This window comes from Trichosurus vulpecula, chromosome 4 (genome assembly GCF_011100635.1).
Source record: "Trichosurus vulpecula isolate mTriVul1 chromosome 4, mTriVul1.pri, whole genome shotgun sequence".
Classification (NCBI taxonomy): domain Eukaryota; kingdom Metazoa; phylum Chordata; class Mammalia; order Diprotodontia; family Phalangeridae; genus Trichosurus; species Trichosurus vulpecula.
This window is the reverse complement of record NC_050576.1, coordinates 168,281,366-168,307,269: the sequence shown is the minus strand read 5'-3', so window position 1 is coordinate 168,307,269 and position 25,904 is coordinate 168,281,366. Positions and strand designations below refer to the sequence as shown.

At 36.8% G+C, this 25,904-nt stretch overlaps 1 protein-coding gene across 1 annotated transcript in view; it reads left to right on the top strand.

Moving 5' to 3' along the window:
- The window catches only part of BRIP1 (BRCA1 interacting protein C-terminal helicase 1), a 219,706-nt gene that overhangs the window by 78,067 nt on the left and 115,735 nt on the right, over positions 1-25,904 (top strand). The window contains exons 7-14 of the mRNA XM_036756123.1: positions 83-373; positions 8,134-8,355; positions 9,855-10,054; positions 15,193-15,325; positions 16,052-16,206; positions 20,896-21,061; positions 21,182-21,322; positions 23,870-24,031. Coding sequence (XP_036612018.1) covers positions 83-373; positions 8,134-8,355; positions 9,855-10,054; positions 15,193-15,325; positions 16,052-16,206; positions 20,896-21,061; positions 21,182-21,322; positions 23,870-24,031 — 1,470 coding nt within the window. The remainder of the gene's footprint in view (positions 1-82; positions 374-8,133; positions 8,356-9,854; positions 10,055-15,192; positions 15,326-16,051; positions 16,207-20,895; positions 21,062-21,181; positions 21,323-23,869; positions 24,032-25,904) is intronic.

Genomic DNA, 25,904 nt, shown 5'->3' with positions numbered 1-25,904 from the left:
TCTTTTGATCATTTCATAGTAGATTTTATGAATACATTATAGTGGGGGTAATATAATAAACAAAATTTTTTTCTTGTTACAGCCTCCTGGTCCTTGTACTCAGTGTTCCTGTTCCATTAAAAGTGAGAAAAGTCAAGATGATGATAACATAACAAAGAAGGAACAAGGGGGAAAATGCAAGACACCTAAAATATTTTTTGGGACTCGTACACATAAACAGATAGCTCAGATTACTAGAGAACTGCGGAGGACTGCATACTCTGGGGTCCGAATGACTATTCTGTCTAGCAGGGATCATACTTGTGTCCATCCTGAAGTAATTGGTAATTTCAACAGGAATGAAAAATGTATGGAGTTAATGGATGGAAAAAATGTGAGTAAAACAGTTTTGTTTTAGGAAAGAATAAGGCATGAAATTTTCAAGATGCATAATTTATGTTTAGAATGATAAGCCCTTATAACTTATTAAATCCTTATGACCAAAGTGAGTGTCTTCTAGGACTAATTCATTTGAAAAAAGGTTTATTTTTAGTAAATCTTGATTATCAACACAGTGGATTAAAATTGTAAGACTTAAGACCAAAGCTTGTATTATAGTTTAATTCCTAAGTTGTATGTTCTCTTGCAAAAATTCTAATTCTTCTTTCTTTCTGCTCCCAAATACATATCTTCCATTCTTAGGTTATTAGAAGGTGCAGAATGTAACATTTTCAAATGGTATTGATTTGAGTATGTGCAATTAGTTTATCTTGAGAATGAAAAAAAAATTAATTAGATTTTATCTTTAATTCTACCAAACACGAAAATCATCATTTTAATTGAATGGGAAATGTTGCTCTAAGTATTTTGTCTTTAAATTGTGTTTATTGCAGGCTTTTGTTTCTGAAAACTTTTTACAGTATAAAAGGATGAAATAATTTTTTAAAAAAATTATGAGATGTATTGAGATTCCCTTGAGAAATTTAGAAAAACCTGTATTCAGCTTGGGTGGATTATAAAAAATCTTACTAATTTATATGAGATTTTGTAAGTTGGTTGGTAAATTCATTTGGGAATCTATACTCTAGTACAGTTACTAGTTAGCTATAACACTTAGTATTTCACATCTGGAATTATATCCAGCAATCAGCAGAGAGGTACCTTGGACGAAAGAGCATTGGTAACATATGCAGAATGTCTAATATCTTATGGAAGTAATGTTATCTTTCATCTAAGCTTTTAATCAAATCAAGGTAATGTTGGTTATACCCAGAAGCCTTTGAGTCAAGGTCTCTAAAGTTTAATTTTATCTATTACTTTTTTTTTTTTTTGCCGTATGACTTGAGTACTCTTCTTTCTCAATATTGTTGTTTGTTAGATAAGGATAAATAAATGAATCTAACTAACCCTCAAAATAATCTTTAGTGATTTAAAAACTTTTGAGAATACAGAGTAAAGTCCTAAATAGTTACTTATTCAGAAACAGAGCAAATGAATAGAAGAAACATGAATGAGGGTTTAAGGCTCTTTTCTTCAATCCATTGTGGAAGTCAGCTGGCTGTTAATTTGTTTTAAGTTTTTTCTTAACATTTATGGAACTTGCCTACTCATTCAGACCTGGAAATTCTGTTTTAGATAGGCTTCCTCCAATTCTAGATGTGTAGTTGATCTGCTGATTTCCTTAAATGTTTAAAATTTCATTTTTACTACGAAAGCTGAATAAAAGCATCTTGCTATCAATATTGCTTTGCTTTCACTTGTGGAAATATTATCACGTTACTAACCTTCAATATTGTCCCATCAATTAAATTAAACTTTAAGAATTTGGGAGTATATGACATTGTTTAAGACTTTTTAATCACCTGTCCCTCAAAACTTAGAACTCAGCAAACTTAGTCACAGATGATTGACTTGGTTCTTATTTGTGATGAATATTCATTAATTGGTAATGAATAATGGCAGTAACCTGTAAAATATGTAATTATAGGCAATATTCAGAATTTTGCTGCTATTTCACAGCCCATATTTTGAACTGGTGATAGTTGTTCTTAAATAATAGAAATATAAGTAGTTGAAAACATTTTGTCATTATTATGGACATTGATAAATGTGTAAGCATTATTTTGTCAGGTAATTTAATTTAATCATGTAATTTAAATTCATTTCGAGAATTTAGCAACCTCCAAGTTATTTTTGTCTAGTGGTTAATTGACTCTCAGAATGCCTGCCTGCCTGCCTACCTACCTAACTTGGTGGGTATGAACACAGTGAACATTTGCTTTTCTTGCTCCTGAACCCTCAGGGTAATTTGGTATTGTAATGAGGGCCAATTACACTGTCACCATAGGTGTCTGTGTTTACTGAACTTGTTTCACCAAAGTGGGAAGATAAATGGATATCTGACAGTTTGAGTAAAAAGAGCTTAAAGTGTGATAACACTTCAAGGACAGCCTTTCCTTAGGGTTGTGTTACACTTAAAATGGATGAGCTTTTCTGCTTTTGCTATCAGTCTTCATGTGGGTGTTGGTCTAAATGCCCTTAAAGTGTAAACTTTCTGATTTTTGGCTTGATCATAGAGGACATGTGTTTTTGTTCACTGTTTCCTTTGCTAAAGTGCTCTTCAGGAAAAAGAAGTCAATTGACTATATGAAATTAGTCTTTGTTTAGTTTAAGAAAACAAATTTAATTAGATCCAGATATATAAACACTAAAAAATTAAATACGTAGGAGTGGCTGCCCTTTGCCAATCAAGATGAGACTTCCCATAGTGCTGCTTTGAGGGGCAAGAGTCCTCAAGGTATAGAGTCTTGGAGCTGGAAGGGACCTTAGAACCTAACATGTATCAGATATCCACCTGGTATATGGAACTTCCAGGTACACATCTAGTCCATGGATTAGCTTTCAAGACCAGTGGAGGAGAGGCTATGAAGACGGTTAAAAGGCAGATTAGATGAATGCCACTTTGTTAAATGCACTTTGGATAGCAAGTCTTTCTCATCTGACTTTTTTTTTATCACACAATAACCATATAGAATATCAATGATAGGAAGGGACCTTGGAGATTGTCCAGTCCACCCTCCTCTTGTTTCAGTGAGAAACAGGCCTAGAGAAGGCAAATGACTTGCCCAGAGTTGCCCAGCTATAGAGTGGCAGAACTAGTACCAGACCTCAGGTATCCTAAGTCCCAGTTAAGTACTTTTACTATAAGGACTAGGTAGTACAGTGGTACAAAGGGGCACCATTGTAAGGAATGTCTACCTCGATAAGATTATAGATCCATGAATTATGATTTAATCAACTAACTTTACCTACATCATTGAGGCAGCTAGGTGATGCAGTGAGTGGAGCACTGGATCTGGAGTCAGGAACACCTGAATTCAAATCTGGCCTGAGACACTTACTAGCTGTGTGACTCTCAACAAGTTACTTAACCTCTGTTTGCCTCACTTTCCTCAACTGGGGGATATTAATAGCACCTACTTTCCAGAGTTGTTATGAAGATCAGCGAGATGATGTATGTAAAGTGCTTAGCACAGTGCCAGGCATGCTATGGGCTTGTTTTCTTCCTTTTTCCCTTAATACTATAGCACAGGAGTGGGCTAATAAATCAAGGGTACCTATGAAGCCTATGATTGTTTTTTGCCATTTGTATATACAGGGAAGAAGAAGCTCATATATGCCACTGCCATTGTAGGAACTAGTCTAGACATTCATTTCTGCCCAAGAAAGAAGTTCATAAAGGATGATAGGAAAGGGGAATTAAAAGCAAGGAATGTATTTTTATAGCAGAAGCTAGTTTAGTAGGAAAAAAGAGCAGGAGTATAGAGGAATGAATATTTTGTAGAAAATGAGTTGAACTTGTTGAATGAGTTGAATTACAGGACTGTGTAATTCCTTGTTTTCTGGCATTTTTCTGGAATGAGTATTTAAGTAGCTTCCCAATCAATGCAACTTTGGATGAATTGTTGGTCCAATTCTTTACATTTTACTTTATATTTGTGTGTGTAACTCATGTACTTTTACTAGATCTTTCTTCCTCTGGTTATAAATAACTAGATATACAGATCTGGCATAGTGACAATAATAGGTAAATCACTTATGTCCTCTCTGTAGAAAATGTTTCAGGCCACTTTTTGTTATTTTCAGCTGTAGTTCAAGGCACTAAAAGCAGCTACTTACAGGAGCCTCTTCTAATATGAAGGCTGATGATAATAATAAGAGCAAAGTTTATATGGCATTTTCTGTGTGTCAGGTATTCTCCTAAGCGCTTTACAAATATTACCTCAGGGGCAACTAGGTGGCGCAGTGAGTAGAGCACCGGCCCTGGAGTCAGGAGGACCTGAGTTCAAATCCAAACTAGGTGGCGCAGTGAGTAGAGCACCGGCCCTGGAGTCAGGAGGACCTGAGTTCAAATCCGGCCTCAGACACTTGACACTTTTACTAGCTGTATGACCTTGGGCAAGTCACTTAACCCCAATTGCCCTGCCAAAAAGCAAAAACAAACAAACAAACAGACAAATATTACCTCATTTAATCCTCACAATGACCCTGAGAGGTAGGTGCTGTTATTATCCCCATTTTTTTCAGTTGAGGAAACTGAGGCAAATAGAAGTTAAGTTAACTTGTCCAGAGTCAATACAGCTAGGAAGTATCTGTGGCTGGGTTTGAACTCAGGTCTTCCTGACTCCAGATCCAGTGCTCTATATCTACACCACTTAGCTGCCTCAATGATGCGGTTAAAGTTAGTAAATTAATTCATACTTCATGGATCTGTAATCTTATCAAGGTAGACATTCCTTACAATGGTGCCACATTTGTTCCTTGATTTTTTTTTTCATATACTTTAAAATTAATTTTTTTATTCAGCTAATAAGCATTTATTTTCTCTCTAGCTCCACTCTCTGGAGAAGGGGGGAAGGGAGGAGAGAAAGAAAAACAAAATTCTTGTGACAAATATGTATAGTCCTTGCATGCCTTCTCATTCTTAAAACTCTTGATTGTGTTTTCCTGTAAATACATCACCTAAGACCCACCCAAAGTGTTTGGGGCCTTCTTTTATATCTCTTGAAATGGGCACATGACTCATCCATCCTTTATTTTTCCATCTTGTCACATAATCTGTCCATTCCTTTTTTTAGTCTTGGCATTTCTTGAATGACATCCTTTATTTCATGTCTTCTGTGCTATTCTTTGTTGTGCTATGTGGCAGCCTATTCATATATATTCCTCTATGTTCCACTTTTCTTCAGGGATACCCACAATATGTGTTAACTTATTTTCATCCTACCCAATCCATTTATCCATCCACATTACCATCTGCTCTACCACTGCTACTCTAGTTCTTCCCACCTGAACCAACTTCCTTTATATCATTGCATCTCCAGAATCCATGCCTCAGTCCCTGGGAAAGTTAATCCACTTAATTTTGGAGCTAATTGTTATGATTATGGATTGAATGAGTGCAAACTTACTTAGTCCTTTATATCTAGTGAGGCCTTTGACCATGCTTTGCTTCATATCTCATTCAGCAGTCCGTCTACATAGGCACATTGCCACCTCACATATAGACCTAACTTCTTGCTGTGGGCACAGTAACCAGATCAGCAGTGCTCTTGCTTCTGGGGAGGTATGTCATTTGATTGACTGCCTTGAGGTTCTTCTAATCACCTCTGTGCCTCCCCTGACCAAAGTGCCCCTTGGCTATCACCTGCCCATATTTGTCATCTCCTATTAAATATAAATTACTGGAGGACAAGGACTTTCTAGGTTTTTTTTTTTCATTTGTATCCCCAGTTTAGCACAGTGCACATAGCAGGCTGTTTATATGTGCTCTTTCATTTATTCATGAAAATTTTATAGAAATGGAAATGTCCTATGGGTTGGTAGTTATTGCTGTTTTCTCAGTTTCTTTTTTCTTTTTTTTTTTAAAAAGTGGTATTACTATCTGCATTTGTTAGCAAGCCTCCTGTTTCAGGAGGCCCCAAACACTCCCAATTGTGTTTCCTCTACCATAGACCTCCTCAGTGTATATCTGATCTTTTCTGTTTTTCCCATCTTTATTTTCTTTAATGTCCTTTCTATTTCCTAGTGTGGTGGTTCTTCTGTCAATGACAATAAGTAACAATAAGTTACACTAATCTTGATAAGTCTTTTCCATTTTTTCATCAGTTCCTTCTCTTCTAGTTTTGTCTTTTTGTTGTCTCAGTGTGATCTAGTTCCATTTATCCCACCACAAACTTGAGGTAAACTTGCTTCTCCTACTTCTTCTCTTATACTTCTTATAATTTTTCACCTTTTCCTCTGTAATATTTTACAGCCAAGTTTATATTCTAAACTATAGTTGCCCATGACTACTATATCTCTGCTTGGCAAGATGATCAAGTGACTGAAGTGCTCACAAAGCTATTTTGGTCTCCTTTTTGTGGTGATTGATTTGTGTCAGTTAAACTTCCTTAGGAAACTTTCATAGATTCTATGTTCGTTCTTTTATCCATTTTCATTTTGCAGTGGTAATAACTTACTTAAATGGGTCAGATAGAAATTGTTTTAATTGAACAGCATATCTTCTCGTTTGTGTTTTAGTCTGGCATTTATTTGGATATTTATTAAGTTGGTGGTCTGATTGTACACAGAGAGGTGATTCATAATGGGTTCTTCTATTGGGAACCAGTTGATCCTTGTATGTTAAGCCATTTTTCTTTTTAGTAATCCTCTTTGCCTAGTTATTTTTTTATGAAGAAAGTTCACAATATATAAGCATGAGGTTTCTGTCCAGACTGCAGACTTTCGGCTTCTTTCATTTCCTATTTCAGAGCCCTGTACTGCCTCTCTTCTTCCATTGCTGTACTCAAGTATGCATGACTTTATTTGGAGGCTCTTATTGAGCTCCTTGTAGAATTTCTCCACTTTTTCATCCTCTGCAATAGATGTTGGTTTGTAAGTAGCAGTTATTTTTGTGACATTTTCTAAATGCTCTTCATGAGCACTGCAATATAAGATGATCAAATGTTCCATGAAATAATGTTTTCTATCTTATGTGGAGACACTGTAAATCCAATTCTGTAAATTCCTTTATTTGCTTCTCCAAGGAGAATCTATGAACTAGCTCTCCCTTTAGCTACAACTTGCTTTTGTCTCCTGCCTTCATTTATAGTGAGAACATCAGTAACAATTTGCTGGATAAAATGCTGACATTTAGAGTACCCAGAGTCGTCACTATTTATGGATAGTATAACAACTGTTCTTCGAACCTTCTAACTCTTCCCACTATTCTGCCACTGCTATCACAAAAGGGGCCACAAAGAAGTGAGGGCCATTTTGTATTTTTCTTTGTTCCACAGGTTGCCTTGCCCAGAATAATGCCTGACATAGTGTCTGATTTGTTGGCAATGAGACTCTTTGTACCTAATTAGGCTGGACCTTGGAAAACAGACACAGTCTGTTTTCTGGCACTATATTTGAATTCTTTCTACCCAGATAAAATCTGACAGAGCTCATGCTCCACTGACACATCTCTTAAAGACCCAGGGTCTCCTTCATACCCCAATGAGGTAATAGTCTGTGACTTTATTATACATATAATAGGTGCCATTGGGTAAGTAGCAAAGAACACAGAAGATATGGTCTTGCCTTTGGCTGATACAGAATATACCTAGACAAAGACAAATTTAGCTGGTTTTGACTAACCATTATTAAATATTATAAGAAGTATGTGGGAAGAGAAGCAACATGATATGGTAGATAAAAAGTAGTTGTTGAGGCAGAGCAGTCTTACCTTTGTGACTATAGTAAATCAATCTCTTAACATCTCTATCCCTTGGGCAGCTCTCTTGGATGTGAGAAGGGGGTGAATTTTTGATCAACTGTAGAGAGAGTTATTATACTAGAAGCTCCCCACAAAGATAAAATTGTAGGTCTGGGGAAAATGTGTTTTAATTAGGAATTCATAGGTGTTAGACTCTAGCCAATTTGAGAGATCAAAAAATGAGTCACTTTAAAAAATATTATTGTTAATTTAATGCTATAACTTCTATGGGATACTTGCTTTGTGGCCATTTGCTAATATTATGTATTCCTAACATAAGGGGGGGGGTTAGTTTTTTTATTGCTACTACAATATTTGCTAGCTTTTCAATGATATGTATTTACTTTTAGGGTAGATCCTGTTATTTCAATCACGGTGTCCATAAGATTAGCGAACAACATGCTCTACAGCTTTTCCCAGGGATGTCCAGGGCCTGGGATATAGAAGACCTTGTTAGCCTGGGGAAAAAGCTAAAGGCGTGTCCATATTATGCAGCTCGAGAACTAATGCTAGATGCTGACATTGTGTTCTGTCCCTACAACTATCTTCTAGATTCACAAATAAGGGAAAGTGTAAGTATAACTGTAATAATTGTGAAGACCATTTCTTTATTAATTGAGGTTTAAGTGATCAAAGAAATATTTTCAGTGTTTTTTATTTTAATTTCACTTTTTATGTCCATTGTTCTGTTCAGTGATTAATTTAGGTAAGTATATGAGCACATTAGGGTAACCAGTAATTGCTAATTGGTAGTAACTAATTCCTGAAATTAGATAAAAACTACTTATTTAAATGTAAAGATGACATTTTAAACTAAAGTGACAAGGAATCTTATGAATCTAGTGTCTGCAATGAGAATACAGTTAGTGTACAATAGGCATAAAGCAAAACATTTTATAAAAGCCAGTTAGTGTGCTATGTGGGAAATTCATGTGCATGTTGATATACTTTGGGAACTTTTGAAAAATGATGTTTTTTATGTAGCATGTATGATTATGCCATTAGTTCTCCTCATCAAGTAACATGGCTATTGGTTATAGCATAATAGAACCTGAAAAATTTGGCATTCTTGTTGCTGCTGTTGACTTTTTTGATGTGTGCAAATTCTTTTTGTTATCAGTTTTGCTGTTCTTTCAGGCTTAAAATGAAGGTAGAGTATATTTATCATTTATATTACCCAGTTTTTAGCCCTTTTTATTCTCACTTTCTATCTCAAAAACCATTGCTGTTTACCTGCTTTGTATAAAATAGAATTTCCTTAGCTTGGCATTTTAGGTCCTCTTTAGTCTGGTTACAATGCTCCTTTCCAGCATTATCTCCCTACCTGAAGCCTCCATTTAGACAGACTGGTCTTCTCACAGTCTTTTGATCATGGCTTGTTCTTTCTTTTCATTGTGCCTTGCTCAAGATTCCTGTATTCTTTTGTGCCCTCCTCTTCTCTGCTTCTCTTTTTTGAGGGTGAGTTCAAATGTCTCCTCCTGGAAGCCTTTCCAAACTCCTCCTGGCCACAGATCTGTTTTCTTCCTCTGAACACATTTATTGTTTCTGCCCCTCATTTGACAGTTAATCATGTGTTGCCTTGTGATTTTTGTCTAGCATTTTGTCTTATATAGCTATTTTACATTTCACATGTTTATTTTACTTTTACTTTATTTGTGCCCCAATATAATGGTAAGCTTCTTAAAAGAAATAGGGTCTCTGCCCTCAAGGAGCTTAGAAGATTTTATGTCCCCCTCAGCTTCTAATAGGGTATCTTCTGCATAAGAGGTTCTCCATAAATAGTTGTCAGTTTCATATATTTGCAAAAGATTTTGAGACCTCTACATGACAGTCTTTTGTGCTGATGTAAATATTGTGATGATGTTATGTACAAAGAATTCAATAAAGAAAAGTTGGTTGGCTTCAATAATGCAGAACTTATATAAGCCCCAGAAAAATCAATTTTTTACACAATTGTGCATGCTTCTATTGGCTAAAAGCTGGGTGAGGTAAAAATGGAGTCTTCCGACTGCTGATTAAATTAAAGAGTCAATTTCATAATGTTTTACAGGAAAATTGTTTTCTGTTGTAGATGGATATCAATCTGAAAGAGCAGATCATCATTTTAGATGAAGCCCACAATATTGAGGACTGTGCACGTGAGTCAGCCAGTTACAGTATTACAGAAATCCAACTTAGGTTTGCTCGAGATGAACTAGATATCATGGTCAGCAACAATATAAGGAAGAAAAACCATGAACCCCTGAGAGCTGTGTGCTATAGCCTCATAAAGTAAGAAAATTATTTTTACCAGTATAAATTGATGGTTCCTTTGAAAAATTTTTGTTTACTTTATATTACATTTTTATTTTTATAATATATTTTTGTTGATATCTCTTGTATGTCAGTGGGGCAGATGACAGTGGTGGGGGTCTGGCAGGGTTCAGAGGCAGGGCAAATAGAAGGCCTGGAGAACCTTAGAAGGTAATCGTCTGGCAGATAGTAAGGCTTAGCCCTCTTTCATCATACTGAAGGAATAGAATTGGTGACTCATCTCACCCATGCTCTGCAAGCAGTGATGCAGCCCAGGTGAATTCTGGGTGGTCCTGGCTTTAGGAGGGGATGAGATATAAAGATGTGAAAGGGGAGCGCCCCCAGTGGTGGTAGGTGGGACTTCAATTGCCTGAATGAGGTCTGGGAGACCTGGGCCACCGGAGAAGATGAGAGGGGAACAGAAGGGGAAAAAAGAGCGTGAGAGGGGGAGTAATGTATAGTGAGGCTAGAAAGATAGGTTGGGAGCGGAGTTTAAATGGTTTTCGATGCTAAGTGGAGAAATATATTTGATCTTAGAGGCAAAAGGGAGTCACTGTAGTTGACTGAGTAAGAGAGTGACATGGTCAGATACGTGCTTAGGAAAAACAACTTTAGTAACTTTGGGAGTAGATTAGAGTGAGGAGGAGTTTGAGTCAGGGTGACTGGGTAAGAGGCTACTGCGGCTTACTGGATATGTGGTGTGAGGGAGAGTGAAGTGAGGCTAAAACCAAAGTTATAAACCTGGAACTGGAAGAATGGTGGTGCCCTTGACAGAAATAGGGAACTATGGAGGAGTGACTTTTGGGGGAAAGCTGGTACCCCAGCCACTAATGCATTTCCTTCCCCAAAGATTCCCTTGTATCTGTTTTGTATGTGTTTTGTCTGTGCCTTTATATGTACATGTTGTCTCCTCTGTGACAGGTAGGCCCCTAAATGGCAGGGTGTGTATCACTTCTGCCTTTTTATCCCTAGTGCCTCACACAGTACTTGGCACCCAGTAGAGATACTTCATAGAGACCTGCCGATTGATTAATTGCAACCAGCCTCAGGGTTAGCCTCTCTGTGTTTAGCCAGACTGGTCCAACATTGCCATTGTGGTGTAGGACCTGCCTCCAGGGCCTGCCAATTCCTGGGCTCCATTGTTAGAGCCTTCAGAAACCTTGAGTATCTCTGTGCCACTGTGAAGCATTGGAGTAGAACTTTAGTGGGGTAGCACTTTATTGTTAAAGCTTTCTAAATAGATTAGTCCCCTTTCTTGCTTTGGCAAATATAGTGTAATGAGCATAATTAAATTTATTTTGATGTTTTAGGATCTTACAGTGCCTGAGCATCATTATTATGAGCATCTAGTCATTGTGAGTTAAACACAATTGAATACTTCAGGGATTCCTAACTCATGGAAAGATTTCAGGACATCTGTGAACTTGAATAGGAAAAAAAATTACAATTTTCTTTCAACCTCCTTTGGCTTTCTTTTTATTCCTATGTACTTTATTTTGTACATTTAAAAACACTATTCTGAGGATTGCATAGTTTTCACCAGATTGTGAAAGGGGTCCATGACCCAAAAAAGATTAAGGAACCCTTCTAAAGATAGGAGATGAGGCTGAATCTGTCATACTGACCATAGGTGATCATCCGGAAGTTTTTTTAAAATGCATTTCTGATGTGTCACGATTTCCCCTTTTTCTTCAAAGTGTAATACATTTAAAAGGAAAAAAGTTTCCAATTAATGGAGGATTGTGGTTTATTGGATTTTAGTTCAGGAGATTAAAATGCTGGAGCTAATGCAGTTCAGTTCAATTCAATAGACATTAAATGCCTATTGTGTGACAGATACTATGTTAAATGTTAAGGGAATACTAAGTCACACAAAACTTCTCAGTCCCTGCTCTATTATGTCCTAATTGGGGTGAGAATGGGGGAATGACCACAATATGTATACAAATTTAAATAGAAAATATATTAAAAACTTCTACCATTTGGGGAGATCAGGAAGTGACTCTTGTAGGAGTTAGCACTCAAGCTAAGCCTTCAATGAAACTAGGAACTCTAAGCAGCAGCCTGATGGAGTGTAGAGTAATGAATTTTTCAGCCACAGACTGAATAGTACTGGCATTAACAGAATACCATTTACCAATTAAAGACCATCTATCAAGTTGTAGAGGGATGGCAATCTGGGTTAGTCTTAGAAAGTCATGGCCCTGAAAACATTGAGGTACAACTGAAACCTTGATAAATTGAGAAGAAATCATGGGATTATATTAAAAAGCCTAGAGTTTTAAAAAATAAATTGGTAGTGCATTAGCTTTAGCTTTTGTTTGTTACTCTTTAGTATGTCTAACAATTTGTAAAAAAATCCTACATATTTGGTAGGCAGGTGCCTAAAAAAAATCAAGGGACTTCTCTTTTCAACACGTCTCTTTTGCTCTTGCTGAAGTTAAAAACTTGTGTGTGTGTGTGTGTGTGTGTGTGTATGTATCACTTTTGCAGTACTTTCCCTGTGTTCTCAGTTACTATAGTTATAGTTAAAATTTTAGGCTTCTCCAAAATTATAAATTATCTTAGCAGAAGTCAACTGCCTTGACATTAGTGAGTTCAAATAGCTTCCCCTGCCCCCATAAAGGTCTTAATTATTCATGTTGTTTAAAGAGCTCAATATGATGATATCCACTTAGTAGACATTGGACAAGTTAATATATGTTAGCCCAAATAAATTCTTATACAAAATGAAAGCTGTTGTGTTGGTTTCTAAGACACACCTCAAGATAGATAGATAGACAGATAGATAGACACACCTCAAGATAGATAGATAGATAGATAGATAGATAGATAGATAGATAGATAGATAGATAGACAGACACGTATATGTGTATATAGTAATTTAATTTCACAAACAAATCATTCTCCCCCTATTTGTCCCCTTGGACAATAAACATTTTCAAAAAATATATTCAAAAATTTTTGCTTTTTTTTTGTATGGGGAAAATTTTATTTGACTTTCAATGTCAAAATGTTTTGATTTTAGGCAATACTATAACTGATGCTTGTCATGACAATATAGACCACATGTATTTTCATTCAGGGGGTCAGTTTTGGAATTCCACTTGAAATGCATCCCCTCGTACACGAAAAATTATTTGGAAAATTTAACATTGCATATTCTTGGATGGTTTGCTTACATAATTTTTTTTTTTGCTTTAAGGAACTTGTAAGATAAATGAAACTAATCAATCATCTGGAATTAGACAATAAAGCTATTAGTTGTGTAGTAGACTTCTTAATAATGGTTCTTGACTATCAAAATGCCCCAAGAGCTGGAACTGTGGCACCCAAAATGCCCCACATACTTCAGAACTATTCTTTAGTATAAACTAAATGTACAGTCTGATGTTCTTTAGTTTAAGATTTTCATTTAGAAGTCTCTGATAGTAGGGAGAGGAAAAAGCATGCATAGGATTTCTAGGAAGTTACTTTTTATTCTAAAACGTAGCATTTCGGGTTGCTTTGTAGTGCTGCCTTGATACTTGTATTTGGCATGTGCTCCAAATCCTTATTCTTTGGACAGTGTCTCGTCCTGAGCCCTCTTCTCTTCTCCTTCAATACTATGAATAATATAAATATAAATGAATGAAGATTTGGTGAACTCATCTGCTCCCACAGATTTAATTACCATCTCTGTGCAGATGACTCTCAAGTCTGCCTTGCCTGTCTCAACCTTTCTGCTGACCTCTAATCCTGCATTTCCAGTTGCCTTTCAGACAACTCAAACTGTCCAGTAGACATCTTAAACTCAACATATGCAAAACAGAACATATTATTTTTTCCCCTAAGCCCTCCTCATTCCTACCTTCCCTGTTAGTAAGGAAGGCAAAACCATCCTCCTAGTCCCTCAGGCTTGTAACCTAGAAGTTATCCTCTACTCTTCACAATATTGATTTCACTTTTGCAACAGTTCTTAAATACTCCTCCTTTTTTCCTCTGATCGGCACCACTTTGGTGCAGGCCCTCATCACCTTACACTGGGATTATTACAATGGTCTGTTGGTGGGTCTACCTAGCTCAAGTCTTTCCCGACTCCAGTCTATCTTCCATTCAGCCACTGAAGTGATTTTCCTAAAGCACAGGTCTGACCACGTCACTCCCTGACTTAATAAACTCCAGTGGTTCCCTGTTGCCTCCAGGGTCAAATACAGAATGCTGTGCTTGATATTCAAAGGCTCTTATAACCTAGCCCCTTCCAACCTTTCCAGTCTTCTTATACTTTATTCCCCAACACATTCTCCAATCCAGCGACACTGCCCTCCTAACCATTCCACGAGCAAGACTCTCTATCTCTCTGGTGTTCTCTCTGGCCATCCCCCATGCCTGTAATGCTCTCCCTCCTTTGCTGCAACTGCTGACCTCTGTGTCTTCCTTTCAAGTCTCAACTGAAATCCCACCTTCTAAAGGAAGCCCTTCCTAACCCCTCTTAATTCTAGTATCTTCTCCAAACCCCGCCCCAGTTAATTATTTCATATTTATCCTGTATGTAGTTTGCTTTGTATTTTTTGTTTGCATGTTGTTTTCCCCATTATATTGTAAGCTCCTTGAAGGCAAGGATTGGCTTTTGCCTCTTTTTGTATCACCAGTGCTTAGCACCTTGCCCAGCACATAGTAGGTGCTTAATAAATGTTTACGTATTGATTATTTGCTAGAAAGATGATCTGCCTGCTCCAGGGAATTAAAAAAGAAACGTTGCCATTTGTATGAATCTCTCTCCTGAGTAGGAAAAGCATGGTAGCATGGTATCCGTTTTGGCTTGAAGTTGTAGGAGTGGTTCAGAAATAAGTAGAATCACATGCATGCTTCTTTTTCTAAAGTAAAATCGTGACCTCGGTTCTTTGTGTTTATCTTGCTGTGTACAGCAAAGCAACTAAATGGGATCACCGGCATACTCTCTCCAAGGTACTGTAATTTCTGATTAAGCTTTCTTGGCCAATTACTAAGAGCGCAGAATGGTGTTTGATCATGGTGAAAATCCATTTTCTCCATGGCTTTTTGCCAAAGTAACATGTAGAAAGGCTGATATTGTCTATTAGAGTTATTGTTTAGTTTGATTTTTTTTCTTATTCTAGTTGGTTACAGGAGAACTCTAAACAGCTTGAAAAAAGACATTATGAATCGTCCTGTAAAGTGTGGAGTGGACATGAAATGATCTCTCACTTCCATAAAATGGGCATAACTGCTGCTTCCTTTCCAATATTACAGGTAAGATTTTTTCTGCCATTAATGAAATTCATCTTGTGGATACAGAATTAGTGTTATCATGTAGTGGTTTGGCCAGGCAATGTATTCTTTGCATAGCATGTGTCATTTATTTATTTGTTTGTTTATTTTTTAAAAAACTTTTTTCTGGAGTGGGGAGGTGGGGCAATTGGGGTTAAGTGACTTGCCCAAGGTCACACAGCTAGTAAGTGTGTCAAGTGTCTGAGGCCGGATTTGAACTCAGGGCCTCCTGACTCCAGGGCCGTTGCTCTACTCACTGCGCCACCTCGCTGCCCCCATGTATCATTTATTTCATACTATACTTATGCATCACCCTTTATTGAGTCAAAAGCTTCTCAGTGCCTAAGTGCTCTCTAGAAGTTGACAAGGCACTTTAACCCCTTTAAGCCACGAGAGAACCGTTTAGTCTATATCTATTTAGTGTCTTACTTTGGGACTCCACCTGGTACCCTAACAGCCTGAAGAATTAATGACCCTCCTAAAGGCCTAACTTACTCTTGGGGAGTTTAGTGAGTGACTGACTCTGGGGAGAATTTAGCTCATTGTATGTAGCCAGATTCTGGTGCCATCGTTGGCATTTAGCCTAATTATTCAGTAAACAGTTCATTGAATTGTATCCAGATAGCCATTGCATGTTTTCATATGCGATATTATTGGTATTGAAATTTTTTTCTAAATGGTTGTTTATATCTTACTTATATGTTATAGGGACATTTTACTTCTGTCCTTCAAAAAGAAGAAAAAATCATGACACTTAATGGTAAAGAGCAAGTCAGAGAAATACCTATTGTTAGCGCCTCGACGCAGATTATGCTCAAAGGCCTCTTTATGGTACTGGACTATCTTTTTAGGGAAAAGAGCAGGTTAGTGGTGATCATTTCCGTTTTCCTCCTTAGAAACATTTGTATCTCTATGAGCCTTGGCTATGTCTTATAAATGTTCTAAAAACATTTTTCCTTTTCATAATCACGAACTTAATAAACATCAACAAATGTGAACATTTTCCTATATGATGAATAGAAAAGGAGGCCCCCCATGAAATTGAATTTCTACATAGAGCTCTTTTTTTATCACAGTAGTTGCAGCATTGTCCTGCTTATTGTTGCTCCTTCTGAACAGCCTTTTACTTTCTTCTTTGCGTTTTTTAAATACTTCATTGAGTCTTCTTTCTTTTTTCCTTTCTTTAATATGACTATCACTGCCTCCCAAACTCTGGTCCACTAAAAAAATGCTGCTTTCCTTTGTAACACATAAGTGTAGCCATGAAAACAAACCCACATTTTCTGTGTCTGATACAACAAACATTGATTAAATGCCTACTGTGTGCCAGACAGTGTGCTAAGTGCTGGGGATACAAATAAGGAAAAGAAAGTCTGTGCCCTCAAGGATCTTGTAGTCTAACAGAGGAAGACAGCAAGAAATAGCTAACACTTACATAGCATTTCCTGTGTGCCAGGCACTTTGTTAAGCACTTTACAAATATCTCATTTGATCCTCACAGAAACCCTGGGGGGTAGGTGGTGTTATTATGTTCATTTTATAGATGGGAAAACTGGGACAGACAGAAGTTAAATGACTTGTCCAGGGTCACACAGCTACTAAGTGTCCAAGGCTAAATTTGAACTTAGGTCTTCCTGATTCCAGGCCTGGAGCTCTAATCATTGTACCACCTACTTGAGAGGATAGTGGCAGAGAGTAGCCAGTGCAGAGGCATGATGGAGACAGTGGTGAAGGCTAAACCAAGCAGAGGAGCTGGTGACAAATGAAGAGGTACTCGGAATGTTGAGCCCTCGTAAAGGGAGGCTATGGAATTTGGTTTTTTGCTCCACATTCCAGCCTTCCAGTCAGAGGGGCAGAAGCAACTGAGAGGACCGAAGAGGTCCAAGTAGCAGAGCTGAAGCAAGTTCCATGATGATGATGATGTCTGGAAATGTAAGCCTTATTCTGAGCCTCTAGTCCATCAGCTCTCTGCCAAAATGTTTCATCTTCCTGACTTCTAGAGTTGTGATTGGTCAGAGTTCTTAGAACTTTTACAGTTGTTTTCCTTCTCAGTGAGATAGTCATTGTATAAATCATTTTCTTAATTCTGGTCACTTCACTCTGTCAGTTCATTAGAAGTCCTCCTAGGTTTCCCTGAATTGGTCTCTTTTAAAATTTCTTATGATGAAATAATATTCCATTACATTCTTATGTCATAATTTGTTCAACCATTCCCCAATTAATGGATACCCACTTTATTTCTAGTTCTTTGCTACAGCAAAATGTTCTGCTAGAAATATTTTGGTCCAAATGGAAATCATTCCCTCTTTCTCTGCTCTCTTTGTGTTATAATCCTAGGAGTGTTTATTACTTGGTTAAAGCATATGGACAGTTTAGTAATTTTTTTGTTACTAAGTTGCTAAATTTAGTTCCAAATTGCTTTCCAGATAAATTGAACCACCTAATAACACCATCAATGGTACAATAGTGTGCCATTCCTTTCATAGCCCCACCAACAGTTGTCATTTTCCTTTTTTCATCTTAGCCAATCTGCTCCCTGATAATGTGAATAAATAGAAGAAAGCAACAGACAAAATTATGGCTTACTCAGGGTTGACTCACTCAAGAAATAAACCCAGAAGAAGAGAGTAACTCCACAAAATTTACAAGCAGAACCTCAGAGAAAAATATTGTGTGGCTACAAAGACTAATAGTGGAAGAAATTAAATAAGAGATAAAAAATGAAATTATGAATGAAGTTAGAGCTCTGGAGGGAAAATTACAGAGAATTGACCTGAAAAAGAAAATGAAAAGCCTTTACCAAATAGTCAACTCCCCTTTTCATTTTTGATATTGGCAATTTAATTTTTTCTCTTTTTTATCAGATTGCTTTTCCAAAAAGAACTTTTAATTTTAATCAGCCATCTAATTTTTTTGTTTTTCTAGTTTCTTTTGTCTTTGATTTTTCATAATTTCTGTCATAGTGTTTAATTGGGGATGTTTTTTGATTTGTTGTTTTTCTAATTAAAGTTACATGATCAATTTATTGATTTTTTTTCTTTCTCTCTTGTTGATGAAAGTGTTTAGAGATATAAATTTTCCCCAAAGGACTACATTGGCTTCATCCCAAGGTTTTGGTATGTTGTCTCATTGTTGTCATTTTCTTTAATTAAAAGATTTATTGTTTTTATGATTTATTGTTTTATGCACCAGTTCTTTAGGATTAAATTACTTGTTCTCTTGAAGTTTGGATTCCTGCTTCAAGTGCCCTGCATTTTTTGTTCCCTGTTTGCTCACATTTTCATCTTTAGTTCTTATATTAGGATTTTGTGCTTAGGCTATTCTCCTCTTGGTTGGTTTGGGTAGTCTTTGATCCTGTGCCCTGCTGTGGCTGCTAGCCTGGATGGTGTGACGGATGCTAGGCCCCAAATTTTGCCTCAATCCCTGGCTTTTATCTCATGGTCTAATGCAGGATCTTGCCTCAGCCAGCGTCAGTTTCTTTCTCCTTGAATGATCCCCATTTGGGAGTTGGTTCTGTTTCCTGCTGTGCTTCTGACAGGCTGCAATGGGATGTTAGAGATCGCACTGGTCTCGGCGTCCTCCTCTGTCCCCCAGTACTGGCTCCCATGTGCTGAGTTGCCTCTGTCTTCTGTTACGGCTCCCACTGCACTGAGTAGTACACAGTCTGGCCTCATCCATCTTTACAATCACATATGGAGGCTGGCTCTTTCCCTAGCTTCTGTTCTAATAGTCCAGGCCTGGAATATGACTTCTGATGTCCAGTTACCAGAGTTTACTCTGGCTTGGGATGCCCCTATTCAGAATGCCAGAGTATTATTGTGCCTTAAAAAATGATGAGAGACAATTTTGGACAAAGCTGGGAAAACTTGTATGAGCTGATAACAAGAGTGAGTAGAACCAGGAGAACAATTTATACAGTAACAGCAGCATTGTAAATAAAATCAGCTCTGAAACATTTAAGAACTCTGATCAATGTAATGACCAACCATAACTGCAGACCACTGATGAAGCATGCTACCCACCTCCTGACAGAATGGTGATGGACTCAAGGTGCAGAAAGAAATGTATATTTTTGGATTTGGCAAATGGGTGAATTTGTTTTCCTTTGACTATGATTTGTTTCAAGAATTTCTTTTCTTTTTTTTTTTCATCAGGGGAGGAATTTGTCAGGGGGAGAATAAATGATAGTGTTACTGAAAAGAAAGAAAAGATCCATGAAGCATTTTTAAAAGTACACAGAAGAGAAGAGAAAGAAGTTCAGTGGGAAACAGAAAAATAGGACAGCTTTTAGAGTAACCAGCTACATATACTTTTAAAAGGAGCATTAATAATGGTAGCTTAAGTGGCTTAGTGGATAGAGTGCTGGAGTTGAAGTCCAGAAGAACTGAGTTCAGATCTTTCCTCAGATACTAGCTGTGCCACCCCAGGCAAGTTTCTTAACCCCTTTCAGTCTCAATTTTGACATGTGTAAAAGTGGTAGTAACAGCACTTCAGAGGGATGTTGTGAGGTTCTGAAGTGTGCTAAGTGCTTTGTAAGCCTTAAAGCATGATATAAGAGCTAGCTATTGTTGTCTGGTTTTGTTTTTTTTTTTAAAAGCTCTATGTACTAGGGTCATGGTTTCACATATTCACTCTTTCCATTCTGTTTTGTATGTAGAAATGTTCCTCTTTTTTCTGGTGTTTGTGAAATTCAGAATCTTTTTTAAAATTTTGTTTTTAATTTATGGAATAAAACAAGCATTTCCATAGCATTATAACAAAAAAGATAATTGCATATGAAGCTGTAAATCTACTATGTACAACCGCTATTTCTCTCAAATATAGCCTAGAGATGGCTACCATTAGACACAAATAGGTACACACACACACACACACACACACACACACACACACATATCTAAAATTACTCTATACGTACTTCTATTTACCAGTTCTTTCATGGACCTTCTTTTTTGGCAGTCCGATGAAGCTTGTGGACCCTTTTTAGAATAATGTTTTTAAAAGGTGAAAAGAATGCTAGATTTTAGAAAATACTGATGTATTGTATTTCCCCTCCAAGTTCACAGACTCCCTGAAATTTATCCATGGATCTAAGTGGGGGTCTGTGAGCCCTACATTAAGAACCCTTAGATTAGATAATTTCTGAGACCTATTCTAATTCTGAAATTCTTTGACATGTGCCAGCATTTACCAACTCTGTTGTTGGTAGTGGGGAAAATTACGAGATTAAGACTTTTGGATGAGATAGTATGGTAGAAAAAAACACTCTATTTGGAGAGAGTACGTCTGGCAGCTCTCATCCTCATGAGCTTTGTGACCGTGGAGAATTATTCAACCTCCCTTAGTTTTCTCTTCTGTAAAATGGGAATAATAATAGTTATAACTACCTAATTTACAGGACTGTTGTGAGAAAATACTTTGCATACTTTAAACCCATATATAAATGTGACCTTAAATGTAATCGGTTTTTACAGTCTGTTCAGATATTGGTGATGAATACTGTAAATGCTTTAAAAAATGAACAATTTGATTATTGGTTGCTTTTCATTTAGGTTTGCAGATGATTACAAAGTCGCTATAGAGCAGACTTACTCTTGGACAAGCCAGATTGACATTCCAGACCAAAACGATTTCTTTGCTTTACCTAAAAATAAGAAACGTTCTAAACAAAAAATGGCCGTAAATGTGCTAAACTTTTGGTGCTTGAATCCAGCTGTGGTAAGCTTGTTATGACATAGTGGGAAATTTTAACTAGTATGATTACTCAAAGAATTAGATGATAATATTTGCCCCATTTGATCACATTTTCATATAACTAATATTTTTCCTCCTTTGTAGGCCTTTTCAGATATTAGTAGTAATGTGCGGACAATTGTTCTGTCATCCGGTACTCTGTCACCAATGAAAACTTTTTCATCTGAACTTGGTGTGACATTTGCTATCCAACTAGAGGCTAATCATGTCATTCAGAACTCACAGGTTAGTATTTTCTTTTTTAGGTTTATGAAGTTTCCAAGACTTTTAATATAAGTTGAATTCCTTGTTAATCAATTTGGGTGGCAAATAGAGAAGTTATAGGACAAGAAATTTTACATTTTAATTTAAGAATAAAAAGAATGTTAGTTATCTACATCCAGATTAAAGAATTGATGGACTCTGAATGCAGATCAAAGCATATTTTTTTCTTTTTTTTCTTTTTGATCTGTTTCTTCTTTCACAACTGTGACTAATAAGGAAATATGTGCTACATAATTGCACATATATAACCTATATCAAATTGTCTACTATTTTAGGAAGAGGGGAAGGGAGAAATGGAGGGAGAAAAATATAAAACTCAAAATCTTATAAAAATAAATGCTAAAAATTGTCTTGACATACAATTGGGAAAAATATTAAATATTATAATTGGGAAAAATATTAAAAATAAAATGCTAGTTTTAGAGACAACCAAAGGTGATAAATTCTATTCTCTAAGGCAAAAAAATAAAACTAGACTTCATATGAGAAGGCTATATGGCCTGAAATTCTATATGTTTTAATTCTTTGTCTAAGACAGCAGCAATAAACCAGGATTTAAAAAAAAAAATCTAAAAACTCTCCAAATTTTTATTTGTCCCAATAAAGCCTTGGAATAAGACTTTAACATAGTTAAACTTTCTTATACTAAGAGTTCTATTTCAATTATTTTCTACTGATCTATCATTCTTTCAGGTGTCTTTTTATGGGAATGTTCATTCTCATAAATGCTCTGTTCTGTGATTGCAGCTTGGCCTCTGAGAGAAATTCTTTCGTTGAGGCAGCCATGCCCTCTAGCTGGCCAGTAGTTGTTCAGCCCCTAGGGATAAGGAAATTTAACAGCTCTGGGAACATGTTCCCCTGCCCAGAGGGACATGTCTTCCGAAGTCCTCCATGCCACTCTTCCTCTCCCCCCCCACCCCCAGTCCTTTCCCTTCCAGTGCCTGATGTGAAGCAAGAAGGTAATATGGCAAGACTATTCATATTATATCCATGTGCATTTATAAAGTATGGGTCCTCAGGTATATCTAAACAGATATACAACTCTAGACATACAGATACTCTTACGTAGAGCTATACACACAAGTCCATTCAGATAGGTGGTGAGAACAAAATCTTATGGTGGTTACTGGAATGAGCTGAGTGACCGCAGCTTTGTGGGGCATCAGCTTTTGCATGTCTAGCATAAAAATCATTTGAAAAGATTTTTAAAATATTTTCATGGCCATTAGGATTTTCAATAAACTGCAGCATTTGCCTCGTTTCCTCTCACAGCTTTCAGTGCCATACCTTCTTTCTGTCTCAGTATGCTAAGGCTAGGTATGTAACCACAGTAGACTTGGAAGGGACTTAGAATATGTAGTGGTGCTAATTCCCTCTGACTGGTTAGCACAGATTTTCTAGTCTGATGGAAGTAGAAGTAATAGTACCTGTCATTTGGAGTCATGTAGACCAATTGTAGCAAATCATACTCACCAAGTAATCTGGTTTCATCTAATTCTCCTGTTGTCACGTAGACAGAATGGACAACCTCTTATTGGATATGTCATAGTGGAAAGTCCTTTTGGGGTCTGGGTGGGACTGGATCCTAGATCTCTTTGGCAGTCTGGTGGAGTTTATAGACCCCTTCACAGAATAATGTTTTTAAATACATAAAACAACATGTATAGGATTACAAAGGAAACCAATTATGTTGCAATACAGTTATTAAAATATTGAGAAAACAAGTTCATGGACCCCAGATTAAGAACCTTTGAATTGGCTAGTCTCAGAAGGCTCTTCCAAACTCTAAATTTTATGATTTTATGACCGAGCCTATGATTCATTCATTCATTATCATTTGTTTGTCATATATTTGTTGAACATCAACTCTATGCAAGGTATTGCAAAGGCTTAGGCAATAAATAAAAGCTTACGTAGCTTCTAAGCTCAGGGAGGTAACTCCATAAGATTATAAACATTGCCTTTTAAAGCTACACAAACTCAGAAAACTTCAAGAAACTCGATTTCTTCTATTAAGCCTAATGTAGAGATAATAAACTCAGAGTATTTTAAGTAAATTTCTTGTAGAGGTACCGCTTGATTTCCTTTTGGCCCACTGATCATTCCTTCAGGTATCTTAATAAGTGCTTTTACATATCTGTCTGTCTATCTATCTATCTATCTGTCTATCTATCTGTCTTTCTATGTATCTGTCTATCTATCCACCCACACACATACACATACATATTTGTGTCTAATGGTAACTGTCCTAGGGCTGGTGGGGGGCAGGGGATGACAGGGGGAGGGAACGGAAAAAAAATTTACCTGATAACTTTATTATATATTTTGAAAGAATAGCAATTTATACATAATAGATTTGCAGTTTCATATGCAGTAACATTTTTTTTATTATGGAAATACTTGTTTTATTCCATAAATTAAAAATAAAATAAAATAAAATTTTTAAAAAGTGCTTATTTGCCTGCCTGGTTTAAGCATGCTTCTAATGCTGAATTTTTCACATAATAGGTTTGGGTTGGCACTATTGGGTCAGGCCCCAAGGGTCGGAATCTCTGTGCTAACTTCCAGCACACAGAGACCTTTGCATTCCAGGATGAAGTTGGAGCACTTCTCTTGTCTGTGTGCCAAACAGTGAGCCAAGGGATTTTGTGCTTCTTGCCATCTTACAAGGTAAGAAAATACTCAGTTGTGCTTTTGACTTTTCAAAATGATATGAAATTCTCACCTAACCTTCTTGGGACCAGAAGGAAAGAAAGTAACCCAAAATATTTGCTGAATACATAATTTTATTGTCTGTATTGGGAGTAGAAGGATAGCGGTATGGGGGAGGGGAGAATGGAGGGTTGGTAATTGTGAAATGCTGTCTGATTAAAAGCATAAGATTTCATTTGGCCTTGAGAGGTTCTACTCAGACAAGAGTGCAGGATCACAGGCAGCAGCTTTTCAGCATCTGTCTGAATAGTTTTACATTCAAAAGGGAAAAAGAACAAACTTATACTTTTTGAATGGCCTAATAATTTAACTCTAACACAGTGGTTGGCCCAGCTAGGGAGTGCTGGTTGTGGAGTCAGAAAGGCTCATCTTCCTGAGTTCAAATCCGGCCTTAGAACTTACTAGCTGTGTGACCCTGGGCAAGTCACTTTACCTGGTTTGCCTCAGTTTCCTCATCTTTAAAATGAGCTGGAGAAGGAAATGGCAAATCACTCTAGTACCTTTGCCAAGAAAACCCCAATGGGGGTCATGAAGAGTCCAACACGACTGAATACCAACACCACTACCACACTGGTTATTAACTTGTTTTGTGTCAACTCCTTTTGCAGTCTGATAAAACCTATGGACCTCTTCTCAGAATATTTTCAAATGCACAAAATAAGATACACAGAATTACAAAGGAAACCAATTATTTTGTAATACAGGTATCAAAATATTGAGAAAACAATTTCACAGACCCCAGAGTAAACACCCCTGTAGGCTTTACCGTATTGTGTTTGGTTATATGTCACAAGGGTCAACTTCTTACTTCCTGAAAAACGATTGAATTATACACTATGTCATTTCTTTCTGGTTGTTTTTGGGTTTACTGTGATGTTTGGCAGTCTTTACTCAAATAGAAATTTTGTAATGTCCTCTCGTTCTGCTTAAGGTATTAACAACCTAGTGCCCCTTCTAAGAGAAGCAGAATTGGTAGCATTGCTCTCCATGCAGAAGGAGCTGTCTGTCTTAACCCCCATCTGTTTGGAATCCCTAGCTCCATTCAAGTTTCAACTCAAATGCTACCTCCAAAAGGAGGCCTTTCCTGTTCCCTAATTGTTGGTGCCATCCTCTCTTCTCTGAAAATACTCTGTATTTACTTTGTAAATACTTCTCTTTGTATATGTTGTTTCCATCCAGTAGAATGTAAGCTTCTTGAGAAGCACCCGACAAAATGCCTGACATAGGAGACATTTAATACATGCTTGTTGAATCAAATTGAGTTATATTTTAATTGTGTTTCAAGCCTGGTTTTAATGCAGGCAGATATAATTATTTTCCTATAACAGGTTATGCTTGTAAGAATAACAACATGATATGTTTATATCAATAAAAATGTTTGACTTGGGATCTCTTCACAGACATTCTGTCTATAACTTTAAGGACAAGAACCACATTCAGTCAATTCTAGTTGTAAATAAGGCTAGGAAAAGGGGACTGGACCTGTAATTTTAATGGTATAGGGGATTCTGAGTTGAGCAAACTCTACCAGTGCAGGCCAACACCTTCTCTGCCACTTATATTCCCTGGGAGCTCCTTAAATCACTGAAAGGATGTGCCTTGTACGTGACCACATAGCCAGCAGGTGTGTCACATTAATCATTATAGGAAGAATCTTAATTAAATTACTTACATATGTCCAATACACATCTAAGAACCATCTTTTAAGAAAAGTTTTTATTAATTTTTTTCATTTTTTACATCACCATAGTTTTCCCCCAGCATCCTTCCCCCTTCCAGAGAGCCATCCTATAAAATAAATAATATTTTTAAAGACAAAAGAAAAAGAAGA